General features: G+C 39.3%; 1 protein-coding gene across 1 annotated transcript; it reads left to right on the forward strand.

Moving 5' to 3' along the window:
* Positions 1-994: 994 nt before the first annotated feature.
* il1rl1 (interleukin 1 receptor-like 1) lies at positions 995-21,727 on the forward strand. The gene is made up of 12 exons (XM_061053497.1): positions 995-1,131; positions 5,489-5,552; positions 6,761-7,001; positions 7,108-7,294; positions 10,288-10,438; positions 13,567-13,632; positions 14,677-14,803; positions 15,535-15,677; positions 16,785-16,922; positions 17,714-17,878; positions 19,303-19,433; positions 20,318-21,727. The coding sequence occupies exons 2-12, from the start codon at positions 5,489-5,491 to the stop codon at positions 20,564-20,566; spliced, it is 1,662 nt and encodes a 553-aa protein (XP_060909480.1). The 5' UTR covers positions 995-1,131; the 3' UTR covers positions 20,567-21,727.
* Positions 21,728-23,050: the final 1,323 nt, after the last annotated feature.

Below are 23,050 nucleotides of genomic sequence, written 5' to 3' on the forward strand. Positions count from 1 at the left end.
GTGGGTCTACACTCTACCGTTAGAAAGAAACATCTCCTACTCATGCAGTGTTTGATATTTTTGGTTTCTGAACAAAGCGCAATTTTCTGCTTGAAAACAACCCAATGGATTTTCGTTTTATTTGACTATTGCCTCAGAAAGTAAATTCCATATTTCTGCTTCAGGATTAAATAACAGTCTTTATCTTGTTCTTGGAAATGTACCTAGCAACATGTTGTGTCACAAGATTTCCGTTGAAATACTACGTAAATAGTTATTGTCCAACATGCAAATCAAGCAGACAAGACACAGTCTGTTGTCTGATCTAGTTTGAATACCTACAGCAAAGTCCTCTCCCATAAGCTGTATTTGTGTCTCAGTTCTGACAACAGTGTGTTCAAATAACACTTTGTATTCATGATCAAAGAAACTACTCTGGCAGTTTAAAGAGTTAAAGTATCGTTCTGCTCATGAAACTTTAAGGAATGCACTTTTTTTATGCGGCACATAAAGAATAAGACACATTTAAAATGATGTTTCCTTTGGATTTTGAAGGCTTAATGTCACCTGCATTTAATGAGGATTTCTAAACTCACATTTTTGGTAGTATGAACATCTAAATTTTAGATCTGTCTTTATTTTTAAGAAGTGTGTGTCCATTGTGAATTCCTTGCGTTGCCCTGTTAACATTTAACCGCATGTATGCTTTTTAGCACTAACATGTCCTGTGTGGTCCAACGTCAGTCTGACCTCCAATAGCTTACTGAATGAATTATTTTTTTTACAGACACAAACGTGTCGGGTTTTGCTGGTTCATACATTTCTGACAAGGCGTGTGGGTGTTTACGTGTGTGTGTGTGTGTGTGTGTGTGTGTGTGTGTGTGTGTGTGTGTGTGTGTGTGTGTGTGTGTGTGTGTGTGTGTGTGTGTGTGTGTGTGTGTGTGTGTGTGTGTGTGTGTGTGTGTGTGTGTGTGTGTGTGTGTGTGTGTGTCTGTGTGGGTTTGTGTGGGTTTGTATAGTGATTTCCTCTTAATGTGAAACTGATGCTGAGCTCAGCCTCAGCAGAGCAGATAAAAACACAAGCAGAGGAGGAAGACAGCACAGAGTCTGAGTGACTGAGTGCACTCAAGCTGCCAACAGAAACTTTATGAGGTAAGATTACATTTTTTTATTTATACTCCGGTTAATTATTATCTGTTATGTTCTGGAAACACTAAAGGTTGTGTTTATTCACATTGAGTTTAGAGTTCACTGACTCTTAACTAGATGTTTGTGGACAAAGAAATAAAAGCAAAAGATCATTTGAAAACCATCAGATGTACATAAATTTGGTTCATTTATATATTTTATTACATTTTCTTAATAAAAAGATCTTAAAGAGTTGAAGGTTTTTAAACTGATGTAGCGATCTTTTATAAAGCTGCGTCTCAACAGAAAAAGAATCCTAAAGTACTGAAGTCTATGTGGACAAATACGTAACTAAACTTTTAATTATACTCTTTTCTTTTTGATAATTATGCACACTCAGTCTATTCATTAAATGTAACCTTGAGTGATAGATTATGAAACACCTTCACAACAATTTTATTTAAGAAGCGGAGGAGGACATGGAATATTTAAAAGAGTGTTATCCTCCATGTTGATTTATGCTGAATTCAGCAAAGTTTAAATCGTGGTGCCATAGCAACAGACTTTGGAAAGAGCTGACAACATTCACATAGACAAACTGTGTGTGACGGATGTTGTTGTTTGAGTGTTTCATTTATGTTACTTTAAGTTTCTGCACCACCGAAACAACAGTGAGGTTAAAGCTCTATTAAAGCTCTATGACAGGGTTTAAAAAACGGCTTCGTCTCTCGTGAGTTACTCTGAAAGTAATCAATTTTAGACCCCAAAAACACACATCACTGCTCCTACAGCAACAGCAGAAAGCAGCTTTATTTAGAAAAGGATCTCTCTTTGTGGCGTCAGCAGCCCATTAGTGTCCACGCCCTGTGGTCCTGGTTCCAATCTGATTTGTGGCTCCTTTACTGCATGTCATTCCCAACACTTTCTCACTTCTTTTTTTTCTTTTTTCTTTTTTTAAAGATTTATTTTTGGGCTTTTTGTGCCTTTAATTGAGAGATTGGACAGTGGATAGAGTTGGAAATCAGGGAGAGAGAGTAGGGAATGACCCGCGGGAAAGGAGCCACATGACTGGATTTGAACCTGCCCACTTGGAAGACTATAGCCTTCAGACATGGGGCGTGCGCACTAACCACTGCGTCACCTTTCTCTCACTTTTTGACTCAAAGCCCAGAAATAAAAAAAAAGAAGAAAAGAAAATAAACTCCCAAGGCACCAAAACTGCAGAAAGACTACGTCAAAAATGAGATTGAGATCACTCTGAAGCTGTTAAGTACCAACATTATTTATGTGTGACATCAAGGCTTATTCATGGACTTTGTAGAAAAACAGCACAGCTAAAAGGAGTGTGTAGTGGAAAAATACCATCTGTCTGTTGCCTTCGTTTGACCTTAAAAGATTAGGATGTTCGTGCGTCATTTAGCAATTAGAAACGGTTTCTCTGTATGGCCTTGGTCTGTATCTCCAACAGGTACGCTCCTCAGGATCTGGGTACAGCATGACCTTAGATCAGTGCCCTCCTGACAAAGGAGTTTCTGTTGATGTTCCTCCGTACCAGGTGTCTTATAGAAGCTTGCATAGATAAATCACCAGACAAACTAGCAGAAGGCGTAGTCACTAGGGCAAGCTGAAACCAATGACGATGTATCACTCATGTATACGCAAAATACCTACACCCTGTGAAAGTATAAATATGCTCTGCAACCTGGACTGCCCCGGGAATCTTTGATGCACCTGTGACTGATGTTACTTTTGTAGCTGATTACCCCTTTTGCAAAAGAACTTTTTACTTTATGCAATAAAATACACAAAGACAAAAGACAAAAGACTTGAGATCTTTTATTACCAACAGAAAAATCCACAACAAGTGTGAGTGATGGACTTTTACATGCCAGATGGCTGGAAACACGTCTCTGAGTGAATGCCAATGTTGTTGCATAAGCTCTAAATGTGTGATTAGGCATCTGCTTACTAACAATCTGGTCACTTATTCATCTCCAGGCTAAACTGTGACTTAAGTTAATGACTCAACTGCAATGATGACCCTGATGACTGATGAATTTTATTTTGGTTTAAATGATGTTTTATGGAAAAAAAAGTTACACACATTCTGAAACTGAGAATACATTCTCAGTTTCCTATTGTTATCTGATGAACTCTAGTATTTATGTATTTAATGTTGTTTCTACTGCCTGAGTCTCCGTGCCTGTGTTTCTGTATGTTTCTTGTTCTCACAAGGTCATAAAATCAAAAAGGAGGCGTTGTAAAAAGATTCAGCCCGTTAAGTGTGTGCCCATTAGGAGCAATCAGACCCATATGGTTTTTATGCACCAGGTTGTAAACATGTTAATTTATGCTGTAAAAACTGCGTTTTTGGCTGTGGTGTTTATGTGCAAAAGCAATGTCATTTCTAAGATTCAACTTTTGTTATTTAAAAATGGCATCCTCTTTTTAGGAATTTGTGTGTGTGGGTGTTGTTATCTGTGTTTTTGATGCTGCAGCTTTTTCAATCATATCAGGAGAGGAACTCACTGCACTTGAAGATAAGATCCCTCTATCCTGTGTTGATTCTGCTTTAGAGCATCACATTTTCCGCTGCATGTTGTGCAACTGCTTCTGCGCTGTCTTTTTTTCAATGGTACTTTCTGACTTACTGGCAGGACAAGTTTTCTGCATCATTCTTTTACCACTACTTGATTTGTTGTAACATTGTGTGTGTGTGTGTGAGAGAGAGAGAGAGAGAGAGAGAGGGATAGTGAGAGAGGGATAGTGAGAGAGTGATAGTGAGAGAGAGAGAGAGGGATAGTGAGAGAGAGAGAGAGAGAGAGAGAGAGAGAGAGAGAGAGAGAGAGAGAGTTGTCATGTTTGTAGTTATTCATGTGAATTTGAGTGGGCCTCTATCCTGAGCCAGAGTCACATCCTTGGGGGATGTGAATTGAAACCCCCCCCCCCCCCCCATACAGGGTCGTCATTTTCAGTTACACCGTTGGCATCCACATGTAGATCTACATTTCCCTGCCCATTGCTCTCCTTCTCAGCTGCTAGAAACCTGAGACAATCTTGCTTTTTGTGACATTGTTTTAATGTCACAAAAACGTTTTATTTTCTTCAACTTGTTATGTCTGAATGTAACTGTAAACTGTGTCTTTGAGTGTTTTGAAAAGCGCTATACGGATAAAATATATTATTGTAATTACAAGGCAAGGAAGGAAAAAAAATAAATAATTTAAGCCTGATTTAAGTTGTTTTCTCACCAATTTTTTGCCTGGGGCCCCAAAAGACTCGAGAAAACTCACTGAGAACAACAAGTGCCCCTTTCATAGACTAAATAACAAATGTAGAATTATAATCCAACACAACTACTTTTTCTTTGGTTTTTAAGGTTTATTTTGGGGCTTTTTATGCCTTTTATTGTACAGATGTATTTTAGATAGATTCAGAAATCAGAAAGGGAGAGAGTGTGTGGGGAATGACATTTGGGACATTACCCTTCTAGATGTTTAGAAACCTGACTTGAAACCTCCCAACCTTGCAGCGCCTTCTAGGTGACAGAGATAATTATCACCTCTAACCAACATCCGGTATGTAGCACTACTAGCAAGAGAGCTGTAAAAAACAAGACATATTTTGAAACTGAGATGATGATATCTTTCTCTGGGCTGATGATGCAGCAGGACTGACAGTGCAAAATAAATACACACACATCGGTACACGGAAAGTCATCAACGCCTGGCACGGGTGTCACAATACTTTAATCATGACTCATGACACTATACCATCCAAATTACAGCAATAGCACTGATGTTGATTATAACATCATCTATTCCATGCAATCTTATGATTACTTTATTACTCAATAATCTTAATTAAATTATGCAGTAATTAACTTACTGCACAAATAATAATGAAAATACACCACTACAAATGTAACTTCTGTATTCAAAGTCTTCAAAGTTTGTAAGTATTATCAGAAAACTGTAACGTTACCAAAACTTTAAAAAGTAAAAGCACAACAGTTTTTTCTATATACAGTATATAGCCTATTTCTTAATATTACTGCACGTGGCATTTTACACCTAAAATGTTTAAAGTGGAGCCGTTTTAACTACTATAATCATTATTTCACTTTATTTCATTTCATTTTTAAGTTTTTTACCGACGTTATCCATATTTTTGTGCTTCACTACTACTACCAAAGATCGTCTTCACTGCTACTTCTTCTTCTTCTTCTTCTTCTTCTTCTTTTCAATTAGCTGGTGGGCACCGTTCTGTGATTCTCCAGAACACACAGATGGCCAGTCCGCCCCTGAAGGGGACCCATGTTCATTATTGACCCGGACGCTAAATCACGTGTCTAACTTTGAATGCACTCTGTCTCTCTCAGATGGATTCTTCACGACTTCTATTCTCCGTCTTCTTCCTGCTGATAACCACGTCTGACTGTTCAGGTAGGTTTGCGTTCATGTTCCTGTTTATGCAGCTGCAACTATTTAAGAAGGCATCCCCACACTGTCATACACATGCAGCACACTATTTAATGACAAACAACCATAGAGAGTTCAGTTAAAGTCATCCTATTTTGAGGTCAGACAGATTTTTTTGTGATAACAGAAATCCCTTTACGGTTACACATTACTTTTTGTCATTATTTACATTTTGAGTTACTGTTTACAGGGACAACCAACACAGATAACATCTCATTCTTCATCTCGTTCTCCTTAATGTTTTCCAATCAGCAACATTTTGTGAAGTCCTTATCCTCTTCTTTGTCAGTTCCTCATTTCAGTCCCCTCCATATTTATTTTATTTGCCTTCATTCAAGTTTTCTGTCTTCCTCCGTGCCATGAGGACGCAATCAGTGGTATGAATGATGACAGATGTTGCCCTTAATTTGATGTTGCTTAATTTATGTTGCCCGTGATTTATGATGAAAAAAGCAAAAGATGACAATAGACATTTATCATTTAATAAATATCTCATGTTGTCACATTTTAAAGCCCGAGTTCTAACAAATGCACAGAGTTACTTCTATTTAACTAAAGGAGCAGTGCACATTTAAGTCTCTTTTTTAAAAAGCAAAGATGTCTGCACCTTTTTATGAAGAAACCAACTCGCAGTAAAGTGCAACTTTGGAGGAAAGTTAGAAATGATTGTCACTGGACGGACTGAAGTGTGTTTTTTATCTTGAAGAGTTGGGGGACGTCTTGTGAAATTTGAATAAAGAGACCAGAATGTGAAGATTTGCTAAATATTGAAACCCCCTTATTTAATTAAAAACAGCACAAAGACATTTAAAAAAAATATTTTTCCATTCTTGTGTTGCCACTTTTTTTAAATGTGCGGTCGGCATCAAATCCCCCCCCCCCCCCCCTCCATTTAAACATTTGATGTGTTACCTCATATTTAAGGATCTCTTATGAATGTACTATTGCAGGATGAACACCTTCTCTCATGTATTATAGAAAATATTTTTCTAAACATTTTCTCTTGGTCATTCCAAGTTTGACTCTGTTGTTCTTCATTACTTTGGACTGAAGCCGTACAATGTTGTAACAATCGCATTCATTGTATTTGTGCACATGTACACACCCATGAATGCACAACATACGGGATTATTTATTAACACCACCCTCTGTGTTTTGTCCCTCAATTTTAGACACAGACGAGCTCCAATGTCTTGATATGGACAATGAAACATTTCACCGACTTGAAGGTGAAGCGTTTTATTTCCTGCCTTATGTTCTAATGGACGGAAATATCCCAGATGAAAACATCACATGGCACAAAAACAACTCAGAGGAAATCTCAAACAGCGAGGACAAAATGGTGCATTACCATGGAGGGGCTCTCTTTTTCCTAAACCTTCAAATCGAGGACTCTGGATTTTACACTGCCCAGTAAGTAAACTCAGCTTGAGTTAAGAATTAATTTCATGTGATGCTCTGATCATGAGAAGTGCTGCTGTAAACAAAGTGCCTGAGAGAACTTCTGCTTCTTTTTCAGGCATAGAACCAGCTCGGGAAAGTGTTTCAACTATCACTTAAAACTCGTGGTCTTCGACAAAAGCCATGCAAACACAGACGTCCTCTTTCTTACAGTCAGCGGAGGTTCCAAAAACAGAAAGATCCCGTGTCCAGATAACGTCAAAGAGACGTGTCGTGTATTCGGAGGAAAACTCTCGTGGGAGAAGGTATGAACACTTTGATTAACAGTTTTAACGTTTCAAGGGAGACGGGGGATGTAGCGATTGAATCAATTTACGATATATGTATCAAGATACTGGGTTAATGATACGAATTCAATACGATTTTCAAAATGTTTATAAAGAAATTAAGTTAAACTATTAGTTTTTTTCAATTCTCTCACTATGAAAATGCACAATAGTCTTGTTCTTGTTTGTCTTTTTAAGCATTACTTTTTAATGTTGAGGTTAAAGGGATACTTCACCCGTTGAAACATGAATCTGTATTGACATTTGGTCATATATGTAGTAGAAATGTGAAATACATTTTGAAGTTGGTGCCTTCTTGATTGAGAAAAGGCAGAAAGGGACTTTTTGGCTCATGTGGATGAAAGACAACAACTCCCAGAATGCACAGCTCCGCCCAAACTCGAGCCGGCCCTGTTTCCTCGCCCTAACCGCCGCCGACAGGCAGGTCTTGTGCCTCGGCTGCTGCCTCCTGTTCCTCCATCAGCCTCAACTGCTTGCCGTTATATTGTGGTTCGCAGAGATAGCAACGAACATCCGATTCGAGCGTAAGACCTTCAAAATACTTGATGCAGTCGATGTTTCTGACATTAGAGCACAGAGAGCTTTTAAAAAGACGACGCTCTCCACAACTGACTTTTGTGTCACCTCAGTTTTAATTTCATGTTTATTGAAAAAGCAGGTCATAAAAATGGTCTCCAACATGTTCATTATAAGCCTAAACACAAATGCACGTAGCAATCTCTGTGGCTCTTGTACTAGTTAGTGTGAGGTGGTTTTCACATTTGCTTCCCAGCGTATGTTAATATGTATTTAGTTTCTTGAGCCTCGCAAAACCAGTACTGTTTTACATGCTGCGACATGTTGGTTCTGCTTTTTCTGTAATTCATTAGTCTTTGCCATGTTTGCACACTGTTCTCTTTGCTTGTACAACAAATACCTAATGCTTTTGCATCATTTATTCCTTGTGAATATTTGGTCAGCAGTTTTCAATAAACACAATCAATATATTTAGGTATGTACGTACTGATGGACAAGCTGCAAACTCTGCTATAGTTGCATGTGCCAAAAGCTGCAGCCGACAGCAGATAATGAGATAACTCTTGTTTGTACCGAGTACAGCTGATATGAAAGTGGTATTTCCTATGAAGTTCTGTGGAAACATACACTGCATGCTTATGTACAGGGCTGGACTGGCCACATGGCATACCGGGCAAACGGCCGGTGGCCCGTTATTATTTTGTTCGTTTATATGGTGGTTTTTGGGTGGAGTGGTGACTAATTTGCCCATACAGATAGAAGGATTACCGAGGGCTGAGGCACACCCTCCGATCGTTGGGCCCTCTGCTCTCAATCAATCAAAGAAACAGTCATGTCTCCGCCTGTCAGGTTTTTTTAGCCGAACAAACTTTTATTGTTATTTATACGGTCCGCGGCAATAAACAGGCTGTGCCCAAACCCAAAAACACCTGCATCTTCCTGTGTGATCCTAGAACCTCCTTACACACTGATTATGTCTCACCTCAGGATCCGGTCAAGGTTCCTCTTTGTTCAGCCACCCCTGATCACCAGGGAGTCAGCCAGGAGTGAGTGAGTTAACTGGTCCACTTGTCCAAAGCACTTACTACTCCGCTTTGTAGTGGTTTGGGGGAATAGTACCATCATCTTTGAGGGGACCACAAGAATGGTGTACTGGTGGATGGCGTTCAACCGATTGGGGGGGCCGGTCTGGGCAAAAAAAATGCCAAGGCCGATTTTTTGTCCCAGTCCAGCCCTGCTTGTGTAATATGTGCAAACATCAGAAAACGTAGGCTTACATTACCTAATTCAGATAGATTGATAAATGAGTGGAAAAGTCAGAAAATAAACTTTGAGGTTTGGTTACAGTTACATGTTTTGATACTACCAAGAAACATGAACAATTTAAAACAGTAATAATAAACTAGCTGTAGGGATGTAAGTAACTGTTAAACCACACTAAATTAATAAAACAATAACATATATGTATTAAGACATTTACTAAGTGATTCTTTTTCTACTTTCTCTCTCCAGAAAAGGGTTAGGGAAATGAGAGTTCATAAAGTTTTTGACAATGATTCTTCTTTTTCTGAGAAACACCTACGTTAATTTTTTGTTCCCTCTCATATGTGTTCATGCATTGGTGTGTACGGCTGACTGAGCACTTCATTTTTCCATGTAAGAAGGAGTACGTCATTACATACATTTTCCTCTGAACTTCAGGGGAAAATATGTTTGCATATCAGTTTGAATAAAGGAAGTGATAAGCAAACAGATATGGAGCGTAGCATAAGTTCAGGCAGGCCACAGAGTCACGCTCTGTTATCATGCCAGAGTTGCGGTAACAGCTTATCCCACACAAGCAGGGTCAGCTGATGGCCACCTGATTTGCTTCAAAGCGTCCTATTGGCCAAATAGTACATATGCCGCATTATTTAAACTGCTCTAGCCTGCCTACTCTTTGCAAGCGCATTTGCGTGCCTCCTCCTCCCCAGCTCCTCCTTTTCTGCTATTCTGACTTAATCAATGTCATGCTTGTCATTGATGCTTGCTCTGTTTGGGATTTTCTGCTTATCTCCCTGCCTTATGGCTTTCCTTGTATGCACGGGAAGGGCAAATTGTGTGCTGTTCCTGCCTAATGGTTTCCACGTAAGCGTGTGGAAGGGCAGGGAGATCCCTCACAGAGACATACCGCCAAATGTAAATAATTGCGTCAAAGTATCCTTCTTGACAAAGTGGTCCTGACTGAACATCAGTTTAGAGGGGCAAGCTCTCTGACATGTAAACCGACAGCTCTGTTTAGAGGCACATGAACAAAAAGGAGCATGAAGTTATATAAATGTTTAAATGCCCTAACACTCTCCATCTTCTATCCTGATTCTACATTGCATAAGGCTAACCTCTTTCCCTTTTCTTTTCCTTACCTACATTTGTGGCCCCTCCTGCCTGCGATCAAGGACTCCAATATTTTCCCAGACCAACCTGACGCTCAGCTGTGGATTATGGACGTTAACAAAAGTCACGAGGGCATCTACACGTGTGTTTGTACCTGGGAACATCATGAGAAGGAGTACAAGACGTCCGGCTCCAGAAAGCTAAAAGTTGAAGGTGAGACGTTTTTATTTTACGTATTTACAAGTCAGGGGAATGGCAATTTAACAGAGCAGGAGGGCAGTTTTTTGGTTAGCTTACCTGCTAGATGATGACTCATTGACCCAAATAATACATGTGTTAAACATCATTACCCTCTTCAGTAGGCCCAAGAAAGAGTCGGTTCAAAGAATTACAAATTTTTTTGTATGTTGGCCCTCGATGCTGGTGAAAGGTTATGCTCAAACTGCAACGCAGCCAACCGCCACTAACCAGGGCTGTAGCTCCAGTTAATGGTACGCTCTCCTCGCTCTACCACCCAGGATGTAAACAAGCACAGTGAGCAGATAGCATCTCGCAGAAGAATTGTGGTTAGGCAGTATTTTCTTTCCTGTAGTTATCTGTTGAGGAGAATCAGATGGCTTAAGTTGAAGAAGTTTATATAATACTCGTGAGGAGAAATTAATTAACAGCACACGTGTGGTACAGTGTCTTGCCAAGCCAGTTCTGCCAGACCATCCCATAGGCTTTGTATTTATCCTAAAGATAATACTAAAGTCAGGGCCATATTACCCTACCTAAACTTGAATGTAATGTCTAAGACTATTGGGAGTATTAAGTCTACCAAAACAATCCAGATATAAGGGGAAACACAAAGCGAGTCAACATTTAGCAGAAATGACCATCTAAATATCTGTGGAGACTTGTAAGCTGTGTTTTGGACATTTAAAGATAACTAGTTAAGGTCTGTGTCTTGAGGCTACCAACATTATTCAAGATGTGCTGACTTTGCTCTTATTTACCTTTGCTTTTGTAACACTGCAGCGCTCACTATCCCAGTTTTATTTTGTAATCAATCAGTTTGAGTTCACTCCAAAGTATCAACGAGTTTAAGTAGACATAAGTTGGTTAAAGTTTTGATACATTTTAATCACTTATTTGCTTCTTGGTCAATGCTTATCTTTGTTTGTGCGTTTGTTCAGATCCCCGAGTGGTACCGCTTAAAGAAGCCAGCAGTGGTACCGCTTAAAAAAGCCAGCTTTCCCCAGTTGTAACAGACCTGGTGATGTCATTGTTGACATCTCTAGGCTGTACCAAATTTTTCGAGTCCATCCATCAATTTATGCCCCGTCCATCTCTACATCCATCCATCCATCCATCCAATTTCTTCAACATATCTGAGGCCGGGTCACGTTGGCAGCAGGATAAGCAAGTTGCCCAAGATGTCCCTCTCCTCAGCAACACTTTCTAGCTCCAGTAGTTCCAGGAACAGATGAGATGCATAATCCTTCCCCCAAGCCCTTGGACTACCCCCAGGTCTCCTCCCAGTTGAATCACCTCCTAAAAGGTGATGCCCAGGAAGGAGATGCTGCACCATCAGCCATATTGCAGGCTTTGTAACTGGGCCATAAAGAAGGAGTTGAACCTGAATTCAAAGCATGCAAATTACTTGTCGATCGACATTCTGACATCAACTTGTTGTCATGAGCTTTGAGTAGTGATGAAAGAATAAGACAGCAGCTGGAAAGAGCCTGGACTCAGCCATAGATATAGGGTGAGGTGCTCACACTTCTGGAAGGTGCAAGGAGAAGAGCCGCTACTCCATTGCATCAATAGGAGTCAGTAGAGGTGGTTCGGGGTTGGGTTTTTTTCTTTAATAAATGACATTTATGCATGTGAATGAGTTAATGTTAATATAATAATCTGTTTGATTTCCTTATCTTAACAATAATGCAGAACACTCTTCTTGGGCGAGGGTGCACTCTGCGGCAGTCAGTGTGTTACAGTAATTGAAAAGCCTGTAAAGGCTTACTTACTTACTTTTTATGTGTGTTGTTAAGTTACTGTACACGCTATGGAAACCATTGTCAATAAATGCTCACCCCTCGAACACTTGAAGTCTGCTTTGTTTGTCTTCTTGCACCCCTTTAAATGGTTGGACGAACGGAAAAAGCAAAAATGGTGTTGGATGTTTTCTGCTTTGAGATTAGATTTTTTCAAATGTAGGGGCTGGCGTTGTGAGGAAAACACAAGACCTGCATACATGATCAGCTTGGAAAACACTTTCTCCCCATAAACAAATACATTTGAAATGATACCTTTTAGACACTTAGTGATCTCATTAACTTTCAAATATCTTCTAACTCATAAGAGACGACAACACTGTTCAGGATAATGTGACATCTTTAAACTTTTTTGCACATCATGCTGTCGTGCTACAGTGACATCAGGTTTTCTAAATGAGTCACCAAATAACATCAATAACAACGTATTTATTTTAAAGCAGCTATGACCAACCTTCATTTAATGTGGATTAATGCATCTCCAGTGAGAGTCAGCAGTAAAAGAAAATCAATTACAAGGACAAAGGCGAGGTTGATTACTTGATCCTGGAGAGCATAAATGGGGGTGTCCAAATCCCAAACATTCCTGTCAAGATTAAACCTTTTTAACAACCTGGCCTTGGTGCTGTCCTTGGCTTTTCATACAGACCCACTCTGTATCCTAAAGTGTCTGTATGACATGCAACAAGCTTGTTAACTTGTTTTTTGCAATGTTAGACACTCAGATCAACTGACCTGGGTGATATAACTGTAGGACCAATGAAGTCCATTGGGGGTTGTAGTGGGAGCTGATGTGGATGGGTCAAAAAACAAACAGAAAATGATACCCAAGTGACCTAGGAACTTTCACTTGTGAAACCAGAAAGTATTTTTTAATATTTCAAACACAGATGAAGTTTTCACTAAACCTACCCTAACCAACAGACTGTTTTATGTAAAACATTACTTAAGGAAGAAAACCAACACTACAATGTGAGCAATTGTTGGGATAAAAACCCATTGGAATTTTCTGAAGGAGATTCAGATGCCATCACCGTCTAATCCTTACTGTTGTCAAGCTTGAGGGTTAAAAACTTGTCCACATATTGGCCTCTTCAATATTTAAATAAAATCATTTCTTAGCTGGCTCTATTGGTACAATTGTTTGTGTGGAATTTGCAACAAACAGCCTACAACATAAAGTAAACCCCAGAGTAAGAAATACACCATGCCTGCAATGGTTCAGTCACCACCGGGCATGGCATGGCTGGAACAAAATATAAAAGTGCATTTATTGATGGCTTTTACCTTTCTTCCATTCAGATCAAGTTGTCGTGAAACCACCCAAAATCCTCTCTCCAGCCAACAAGGAGCAGTTTGCAGATGAAGGTATGAAAACTTCACTTATGAACACCATGATTTTGTTAAAGCAAATAAGACGATTCATGATTTGACTAAACCACTAACATCTTAGCTTGTCTGACTGATAACGAGTGTTTGTGTTGTTTTAATAAGATATATTTAAATGGTTAGAAGTGTACTCTACCTAGCTGAATCAAGGAAGAATTGTAGGTGCTTGGGTAACTTTCATTAGGATTCACTAAAAAGTCAATGTTATTGGTGGATTATGATAAACATAAGAATAGAATAAAAATGAGGTATCAAAGTGAAAAGCTGTACTCCCACTGTCAAAAATGGTAAATCATTTAGTAAACATTAGAAAGATTACATGTTTTGTCTTGTCTTTGATGAATGAAAAGTTGTAATGTGCAAGCAAGGTGTTGTCCAGGCAGTATCCAAAAGTCTTCTGCACAAACTACTGTACAGAGACAATTTATTGAATGTACAGAGATTGATTCGATTAACTGTCCATTTAAGGGTTTGTCAGACTTCTGGGGGCTAATTGCACTTATCATATCTCACTTTGGTCAAAGGTTTCAGGAAAATGAGTGTAGAACACCTCTTGTTATCTGAAAAATAAATCAACATGGAATACATGGAAAATAAAATAAACTAGGAGCTGGTCTGCAAACAAGAGGCGAGTGACAACAAGGCAGCTAAGCTTACTCAGTTGTTGCTTGGCTCTGGACCTTGGTGAAGGCGTCATGTCGCGGCGATCTGACAAACACCATCTTCAGCCTCCCTGAGCCAATCAAACATAGCTGCAGTACCTCGTGTTCCCAACCAGCTCTTATATTAACTTAAGAAAGAAAATAAAAAAAACAAAGATCTGTCCGTAACAGTATTGTTTGGCTTTTTTTTCTTGTTCATGTAATTTATCCCAGAGATTTAAATGCCCTCTTCCAATACAAAGCAGGACAGAGTTAAATTATATATTGGAGACTAATAAAGCGCTGTTAAACTTTTCAGTATGGTAAAGCCAATGAAGGGTGAGGGTCTCTCTTGATTCTTTTAATTTTTTATTTTATTCAGGACTTGAGATCAAGCTGAACTGCTCAGTGTTGTGTGGAAAAAATGTGGGAATTGACTGCCTAGCTAACTGGCTAATTGATGGGAGGGATATCAGGCAGATTGAAGGATACAATCTCACCACCAAAAGGTAAGACCAATTAACAAAAGATATGCAAGAAAAGATATCACACAACGTACTAACATAGTGTTTGAAATGGACAACAAATGTTACATTTAGGCATAACTATACAATTCTATAATTCCACAATTCATTTAGCAGACGCTTTTATCGAAAGCAATGTACATCAGAGAGTAAGAACAACACAAGCAACGATCTAGAAAAGAGGAAACAACGTCAGTACTGTTAGTGCAAACGAACAGCTTTAAGTTCGATCGGCCACACAGGTGCCGCCAGGCAATGCTCAAAGGCAAAACACAACATCGACAGCTGTTCTAGAGAGTTCTAATCAGCATCAAAAACCATCCTAAAATCATGATTATCCAACAAAACCATCATCATCGTCATCAACAATATCATTAAGTGCATCTTGTTAGAGACTTGGAGCCCTGTTGTGAAGGATGCATCACAATGAACAGTGCACACATTCACAAGCATTCATAATAACAGTGCAAAATCAAGTGGAACCAAGAACATAGAATCAGTTGTTTATTGTGTACAGAGGCTGCTATGGAAAGACCATCAATATTAATCCACTCATACACATTAATATGCCGCCACCAAAGCAGCAGGAGCAACTTAGGGGTTAAGTGTTTTGCCGGAGGTCACATACCAACCCCAGACCTTCCGGTTGAGAGACGACTTCACCACCACCCCCCCCCCCGTTCCTAACATCAATTCATTGATGTGTCCTTTGTTAGAGAGGACCCTGCAGATGGTACGACTGTCACTGCAATCCTGACCATCAAAAGAGTTTCTGCTAAAGATTTCCTGGCTGAATTTACATGTGAAGTTCATGGAGGTTTCGCATCAGCAAATGCAACTTTAACTCTGAAGCCGAAAGGTGAGTGAGAAAATCATTGATTATTTTCTATCAAATGCAAACCGCTCTTTTCATCGCACATCATGCTCCATGGCTGAAAAGCTCAAATGCTAATGTAGCTACTGCTGTAATTACAAAATGTTAACTTGTGTAAAATGTAAACAATGAAAAGAAAGAAGCTGTAGGACTAAAGTTAAACACAGATCTGACAGCCTATTTACTACAGACCACATTAGCATTCATCCATTTACTAGCCAACAGTGCCATTAGGACCTGGCATTTAGGGCATATATTCCTTGATAAGAGTCGTGTCAGCTAGCTGTCATTTTAGCTAACAGTCTAGCTAAAAGTTAAGTTATATAGAAGCAGTGGCAGCTGGTGGATTGTTCTCAGGGGGGAGTGGGCACTATTTCTCACAGAAAGACCAGAAAGTATATCTCAGTTCATTAGCTTGATGTCAACACATACTGAAAAATGCCATTAACTGGCTAACAAAATTCGCATCTTCATTATTTTGACTGAGGTAACGATCTATGTTGCTTAACATACTCAACAAACAACACCATATGCACTTTTACTTACAGGCATACATTTCCTATACTTGTGGAGACAAAACTCACAGAAAACTGCTGCTCTGATCCATCTTTATAAACTGTCAAATGCTCTGATCCGGTGACCCTGCATGACCCGCTCTATATGCCTCAGTTCATGGGACGTATCCCTCTGCTGCCTCCTTTTGGGTGGTAGTGTGTAATGCGATCATGGACACATTTTTACGGGGCCGGAGAAGCTCGTATGTCTCATATTGAATTGATTTTAAAAAATAGATTGTTTTAACTTTAAATATGGCCTGATGTCTGTCCATATTTTCATCTATTCAGTTTTTGATCACTCAGGAAGCAGTGAGATGACAATGACTTTTTTGAATACCTATTTTTTCTTTATTTGCAAAGTCTACCTGGAACAAAGTCATCAGAATGCATGACATCTGAGAAAAACTGCTGCAATCATTTGTTGTGTCTGTCCTTATATTTATTTTTAAATGTGAATAGAAGTTTTCTTTTTCTTGAATGTGCAAAATTCTTCCTTTTAAACCTCCCTTTTTATCATTTTGTGTTTGTTTCCTAGAGTCTAAAACTCCACTTATCATTGGAGCATTGAGTGTGTTGTTCTTCTGCGTCTTTGCCGCCGTGCTGATTAAGTACTTTGCCATTGACCTTGCTCTCCTCTTCAGACCGTACTTCACACTTGCGCTTAACAATAAAGGTAAGGAGAAGTCAGAAAACGTGAACAATTTTGTAAGGTGTTCTCATTATTTCTTTTGCTCTAAATGACAGTGTGTAGCACCACCATACTTTTACATTTCTGTTCATGTTCATGAAGTTGTGTTTTTAGTAAAGCTTGGACAGTTCAAGTCTACAGTAGCTTTACCCCCATTTCCCCTAGATTTATGCTAAGCTAAATGAATCAGGTACTTCTAAGGAAACAATCCCTCTTTTGCAAATCAAAGTTAGTTTGCAGGTTTGGGTTGTAGTAGGCTAATTCAAAGTCTGGATCACAACTTGGAAAACAAATCTGTAAATTTGGATCCAGAATGAAGGTAACCCTACCTCTTGAAGCTAGCGGTTAAGTTAGCCGCTAAACCCCAAAACATCTCCAATAGAATTGTCTTTCATGAATTGTGGAAGTATTTGTACATAGTTTTGAATTACTCCAACCCTAATGGTTTTGGTTACACATTCTGACCCATCTTACAAAGCAAATAGACATAAAATAGACCTCATTACTGACAGCACTATCAATCATTTTTTATGGCCTCGGTGACAATAAGTGAGACAATGTGTGTAACCATAATTCTTATGTTTTTAAAACAATGGGACAATGACACAAGCTTCTCCTGGCATGTGCCTTTTAAAAAAAACACACACATGGGTGAGGTTACCTTGAGTTCAAATAAAACTAACACAAACTACAATGGACAGGGTTTATCCATAAGGCCGCAAGAAACAGTTATAATTTGTCAATAAATATCATGAATTTGTTTGTATTTTTTTCAGATGGGAGGGTCTTCGATGCCTACGTAGTTTATCAAACACAGGACCTGGACAAGCCCTCTGAAGACACATTCAGTCTTTTTGTCACAAAGAATTTGCCCTCCGTCCTCGAGGAAAAGTGTGGATATCGACTTTTTATCCAGGGGAGGGATGACATACCTGGAGAAGGTCAGCATTACAGTTATTTTTAATTTTTTTATATTTTGGACAAACAAGTCCAAATGAGTAGTTTGAATATGTTTTAAAGACATGTGTCCATCAATATGAGTTCCCCTCTTTGTTTGGAATGAAAAGGGTTCAACATGCCTTTTTTTAAATTTAAGAATTTTGTTCCTGTAATCTTGCCTGAATTCAACTCTCTTCTTTGATTAGGATTATCTCGATGTTCTTTTTGGTCAAAGTCATCCCAATCCTACTGAGAAGTTTTGAACAATACAAACTCAAGTTTTTGGGCGGCAGTGGCTGAGTGGTCGGTTTTTTGCGAGCCCCAAGTATAGAGCCTGTAGTCCTTGAAGCGGGCGGCCTGGGTTAGAATCCCACCTGTGGCTCCTTTTCCGCATGTCATTACCACTCTCGCTCTCCCTGATTTCTCACTCTATCCACTCTCCACAAGAGCCTATAAATAAATCTGAAGCCTAATTTCAGATAAAAACCAAGATTGGATTATTTGATTTTACCCAATGTTGTAACCCCCTCTCCCCCCTTCTTTTATTTCTATTAAACCATTTTCTGGATTTGATCCAATCATTTCAACCGATCAGTTAACTTTGGAACAACTGGGCCCAGTAGTTCTGTCAATATTTCTACAGCAATATCATTTATGTAGACAAAATGATCCTCACTGCAGTCTCAAAACTTTCAATAACTTAAAGGTGACAAATCAGAAACAGTTTTGACTACATGTCTGTTTTTTCCACCACAAACTGCAAGAAGTTAAGGTTTTTGATAAGATTCTGGTCTTTGTCAGGATGACCAAGAAAAGAAAGTCTTCCTACTATCTCTCTCCCCTGTGTGGTCAAGCAGCCTGACATAAATATGCATTAGTGCTAAATATACTTTAAATCTGTACATAGGCCTACAAGTGTTGCAGTTTGTGACGACTAACACAAATGTTCAAATCCATCTTCATCGCTCTTTTTTCTTTTTCATGAATGTTTCAAAAAAACGCCCTGAGACTGGGTAACAACATGAGACGCTATTTAAAATATTTCAAAACCACAACCACAAGGAAATAATATCTTTCAAACGGTTTGTATGACTGAATTGTTTTGCAGACCAAAAATGAAGACGCAATGATGTCATGGTAGCAATAAGATTATTTTCATATGTTCCTTGAACCCGCAGCCTTGCCTTTATAGCTTATAGTCATAGCTTACTTTTTTCTCCTTTGGGTGGCGGTTTAGGTATTGAATCATAGGACTTTAAGAGCCTGAAGATGTGGTACCACAACAACAAAATCAAAGTGGAGAACTCTAATGTTCATGTTCTCAAAAAGGCTCCTTTAAAGCGCTTGGAAAGGTTCCTGATGTGGAACCAGTGTAAGGAAACATTTGTGAAACAACACACAAACAACTTCTTGTACATGTTTTCAGACCGTCTGGAGCTGGTGGAGGACCGCATGAATCAGAGCAGGAGGCTGATGGTCATCCTCACCCCGGGTTCAGGATCAGAATCCAGTCCCACCTCGCCTCAGAACTCAGTAATCGGAGGTTTCGACTGGCAGGTACGAAGGGAACACTGTTCATTACACTTAATTGTCAGCTTAGGGAAAACTGTCTTGGACTCTGAACACATTACTTATATTGCACAAGATCTACATCACACTGTGACTGCAATCTGCTGCTGTTCCCCTGAGAGATGATATGTTTTATAACGTAAGTAAACAAAGGAATGACTACACACTGTTAGCTTGGACCTGCTGAATTTATTGTTATTTATTCAAGTCTGATTCCTGGTTCAATTTGTTGGCAACTAAGTCAGTATTTTTTAATTTAAATTAAATTAAACGCAGAATCAAAGGATTATTTACAGATAATTTGAGCACAAAACTAAATGTTGCGGTTGAAACTAATCATTTGTTACTACTGCGAGAGGTCAGCAGCAATCAATTTATAATAATTAAAGGAAGAATATGCGACCTTTTGATCGAGTAGATGTCGCTCTTTAGCACCAGCATGAAATCAAAACAACTTGCGCTGTTAGCATGCTAATGCTAGCGATCTTTAGTTTGAACGTATCTTCACACTGAATGTAAATTTACACAAAATGACCATTGTCTAAAAACGCTAACATGACATTCAAATAAGCAGTGAGTACAGTATGTTATTCTTATTTTCTCTAGTCCCTCAATTAAACAACTTTTATACGGGAGGGGATGAGCTAGCTGGCCCGGCTGTCCCGACGATGTAAACAAAGTGAAGCTACGGCTCGGAAAGCTCGGAATCGCATCACAGACAGCGGGACTCGGGTGTCACACTCATTGTAGACAGTCATGACTCACAGAGTTATTTTCAGAGGATATATTTGAGTTCTGCTACATTTAAGTGTGAAAAATCGCATTTTCTTCCTTTAAAGCATTTGAATACTTTTTTTTTGCTGATGTCCCAGGTGGGGCTCCATCACGCGCTGGTCCAGAGGGAAATGAATGTCATTCTGATCCAGCTGGGGGACATGGGGCCAGAGGGATACGCACACCTTCCTCCGGGCCTGCAGCACCTCATTCACAAGAGCGCCCCCATCAAGTGGCCAGAGGAGTCGCGAGGCGCTTCCGCATATAACTCTCGCTTCTGGAAGAGAGTAAGATACCTGATGCCTGTCACACCCGCCAAAAAAGACTCCCAGTCTTCAATTATTTAAACTCTTTTTGGACTCAGGTTTAATCTGGTCCTCAGGAATGGCTGATGTAATGAAGAAAAACGGAAGGTGGGTCCCGTTTATATAGAAGTGTTTAAAGGCAGGATTGGTCATTTTCTCCAGATAGACTTTTTAAGATTTTGGTTGAAATTGTCTTTAGGTCCTGAGAGACATTAAATAACTCATGTGCTCTGAAAAAGGAACAAAGAAAATCCGTCACCTGTAGCAGTTTGTAAGCCTGTAAAGACTTCAACCAATGTCTGCCACGATGTACCAATCTGATGAACCAATCACACGCCTCCCTGTCTCCCTGCTCGCTCTCTGACCAATGCATGCACGAGCCCACACTCAAAGCATAAGCTGAGCTACGCTTCTGGACCAACGACGCTTGTGCATGTAAGTGAGGGGCGTGGCTTTAGAGGGAGCACAGAGGGGAGGGGGTGGGTGCAGACGGGGCACTGAGGGAATGCTACTTTCAAAATCATGCTAGTTTTCGAAAATTACCAACCCTGCCTTTAATGTACAGTTAATGAAAACATGCAAACAGTCCAGGTAGATTCCTATATTTACTGTAGATTGACAAACATGTCTATTACTCAGTCTTTATTTGTATAGCACCAATTCATAACAAATATTATCTCAAGACACTTTTCCAAAAAGCAGGTAAAAGACATATCTATTTCTTAAATTACAAAGACCCAACATAACATTTAGCAAAGTTATAAGTTCCTTTAAGAGGCAGAAGTGCTGCAACTGCGCTGGGCTTGAAAAATGTGATGGAGGGAGACGCAAGGCGAAGGTTCGGGACAAACAGAAGGCGGTCCAGTGCAGAAGGTCATCCCCACCAACGATCCAATGAGAGTTTGTACATTTCATTTGTCATTTTGGTTCAAGTCCCGGTGCAGACCAAATCCGGAAGTTGGTCTGGTAGCTGGAGAGGTACCAGGGCACTTCCCGAGCACTGCCGAGGTGCCCTTGAGCAAGGCACCGAACCCCCAACTGCTCTGGTGCGCTCTCTGGTTAGCAGCTTGTAGCAGCCCCACTCTGACATCTCTCCACTAATGCATGTTCACAGATCCTGCTTGTGTATGCGTGTGATTCGGGCCTATGTGTGTGAGAAGCATGTCCCTATAAAATAACAGAGTGTAAACCGAATTTCCCTCAGGGATTAATAAAGGATATCAAAATAAAAAAATAAAAAAATAAAAAAAATTCGATGCTGACGAAGGATATGTGAAATCATCTCAAATGTTAATATTTAAAATATTTTGATAACCTTAATGAACACTGTGTTTGTACTCTTTCACTCTTTGTACAGTTGTTTTTAATATTTTGTTGTAAAAGTGTTCTTTAAAATGTATTTTCAAGTGGTTGTAAAGGTTTTCATTTAAGCTTTTTTATTTTCCGATACAGAAGACCTCACAGTTTTTGATATTTATGTTTCAAAGAGCTGAATATTTGTTGTAGAAGTGAAGGAGGAAGGTGACGTATTTAAATGAGTTTCTGTAAGAGATGTTAAAATAGCTTCTCATGTTTTGTATGTTTACTTTAGTGTTAATTTAATTCATGGTCATGTAAATGTTTCATTGAGTTGATGTATAGTATAATGAATCTGTATGAGGAGAGAAAGTTTGTTTGAGAAATAACAAGCTGGGTGACCACTTTAAACTGTTACAACTTAAGTCCACTAGAGGGAGACATTTCCTCTCTACTCTACATGATGCGATAGTCCTGTTAATAAAGTTTTTACCACAAAGGCGATAAAATATTAAGAATAAATACTTAGTTAATCTGCTATTCTGTTTTGACTAAATAAATAAATAACACATTTGTTTTTAAGAACAGTTGGTGAATGAGGCTCACTGTTCACTTCACAGTGTTACAACTTGGATCCACTAGAGGGAGACATTTCCTTTCGAATCTCCTTGATCTGCATGAGCGTGTATAAATGCCTGTGGTCTGAAACTGAAACTAACTGTATTCATCTTTTTCTTTAATTAAAATATTTCAATAAAGAAATCCAGACGTCTTTGCTTTTTTTTACAGTGCAACATGCAAAAGAAAAAACAGAGGACATTTGTTGAAAATCTCAGACTGTAAATATTAATGTATGAGGCCTGAGTGACATCTATTCCTGCAGGGGGCTCTGGAGGCTCATCGGCAGCAGCCTCAATGTTGTAAATACTTTCAGTCAACCTAACGACAGGCTGAGAGGTGGAGCTGAGGCGGGTTTTAACTCCTGACAAACCGTTACATCGCGCCCACCTGTCAATCATGTCGGCTTCATTCCTTACTATGGATAACACGTATCGTTCATAAAATCAAAATGGATGTGTCAAAAAAAAAAAAATCACCCCCATACAGTATGACAATACATTTTTTTAATATGATTTCCGGTTTTCCTGCAGCCAGCCTCAAGTGGACCCTTGATGGACTGCAGGATTTTGCACTTCCACATTGGCTTCATTTTTGAACAATGGAGGTAGA

Source organism: Labrus mixtus, chromosome 13 (genome assembly GCF_963584025.1).
Source record: "Labrus mixtus chromosome 13, fLabMix1.1, whole genome shotgun sequence".
NCBI classification, from domain to species: Eukaryota; Metazoa; Chordata; class Actinopteri; order Labriformes; family Labridae; genus Labrus; species Labrus mixtus.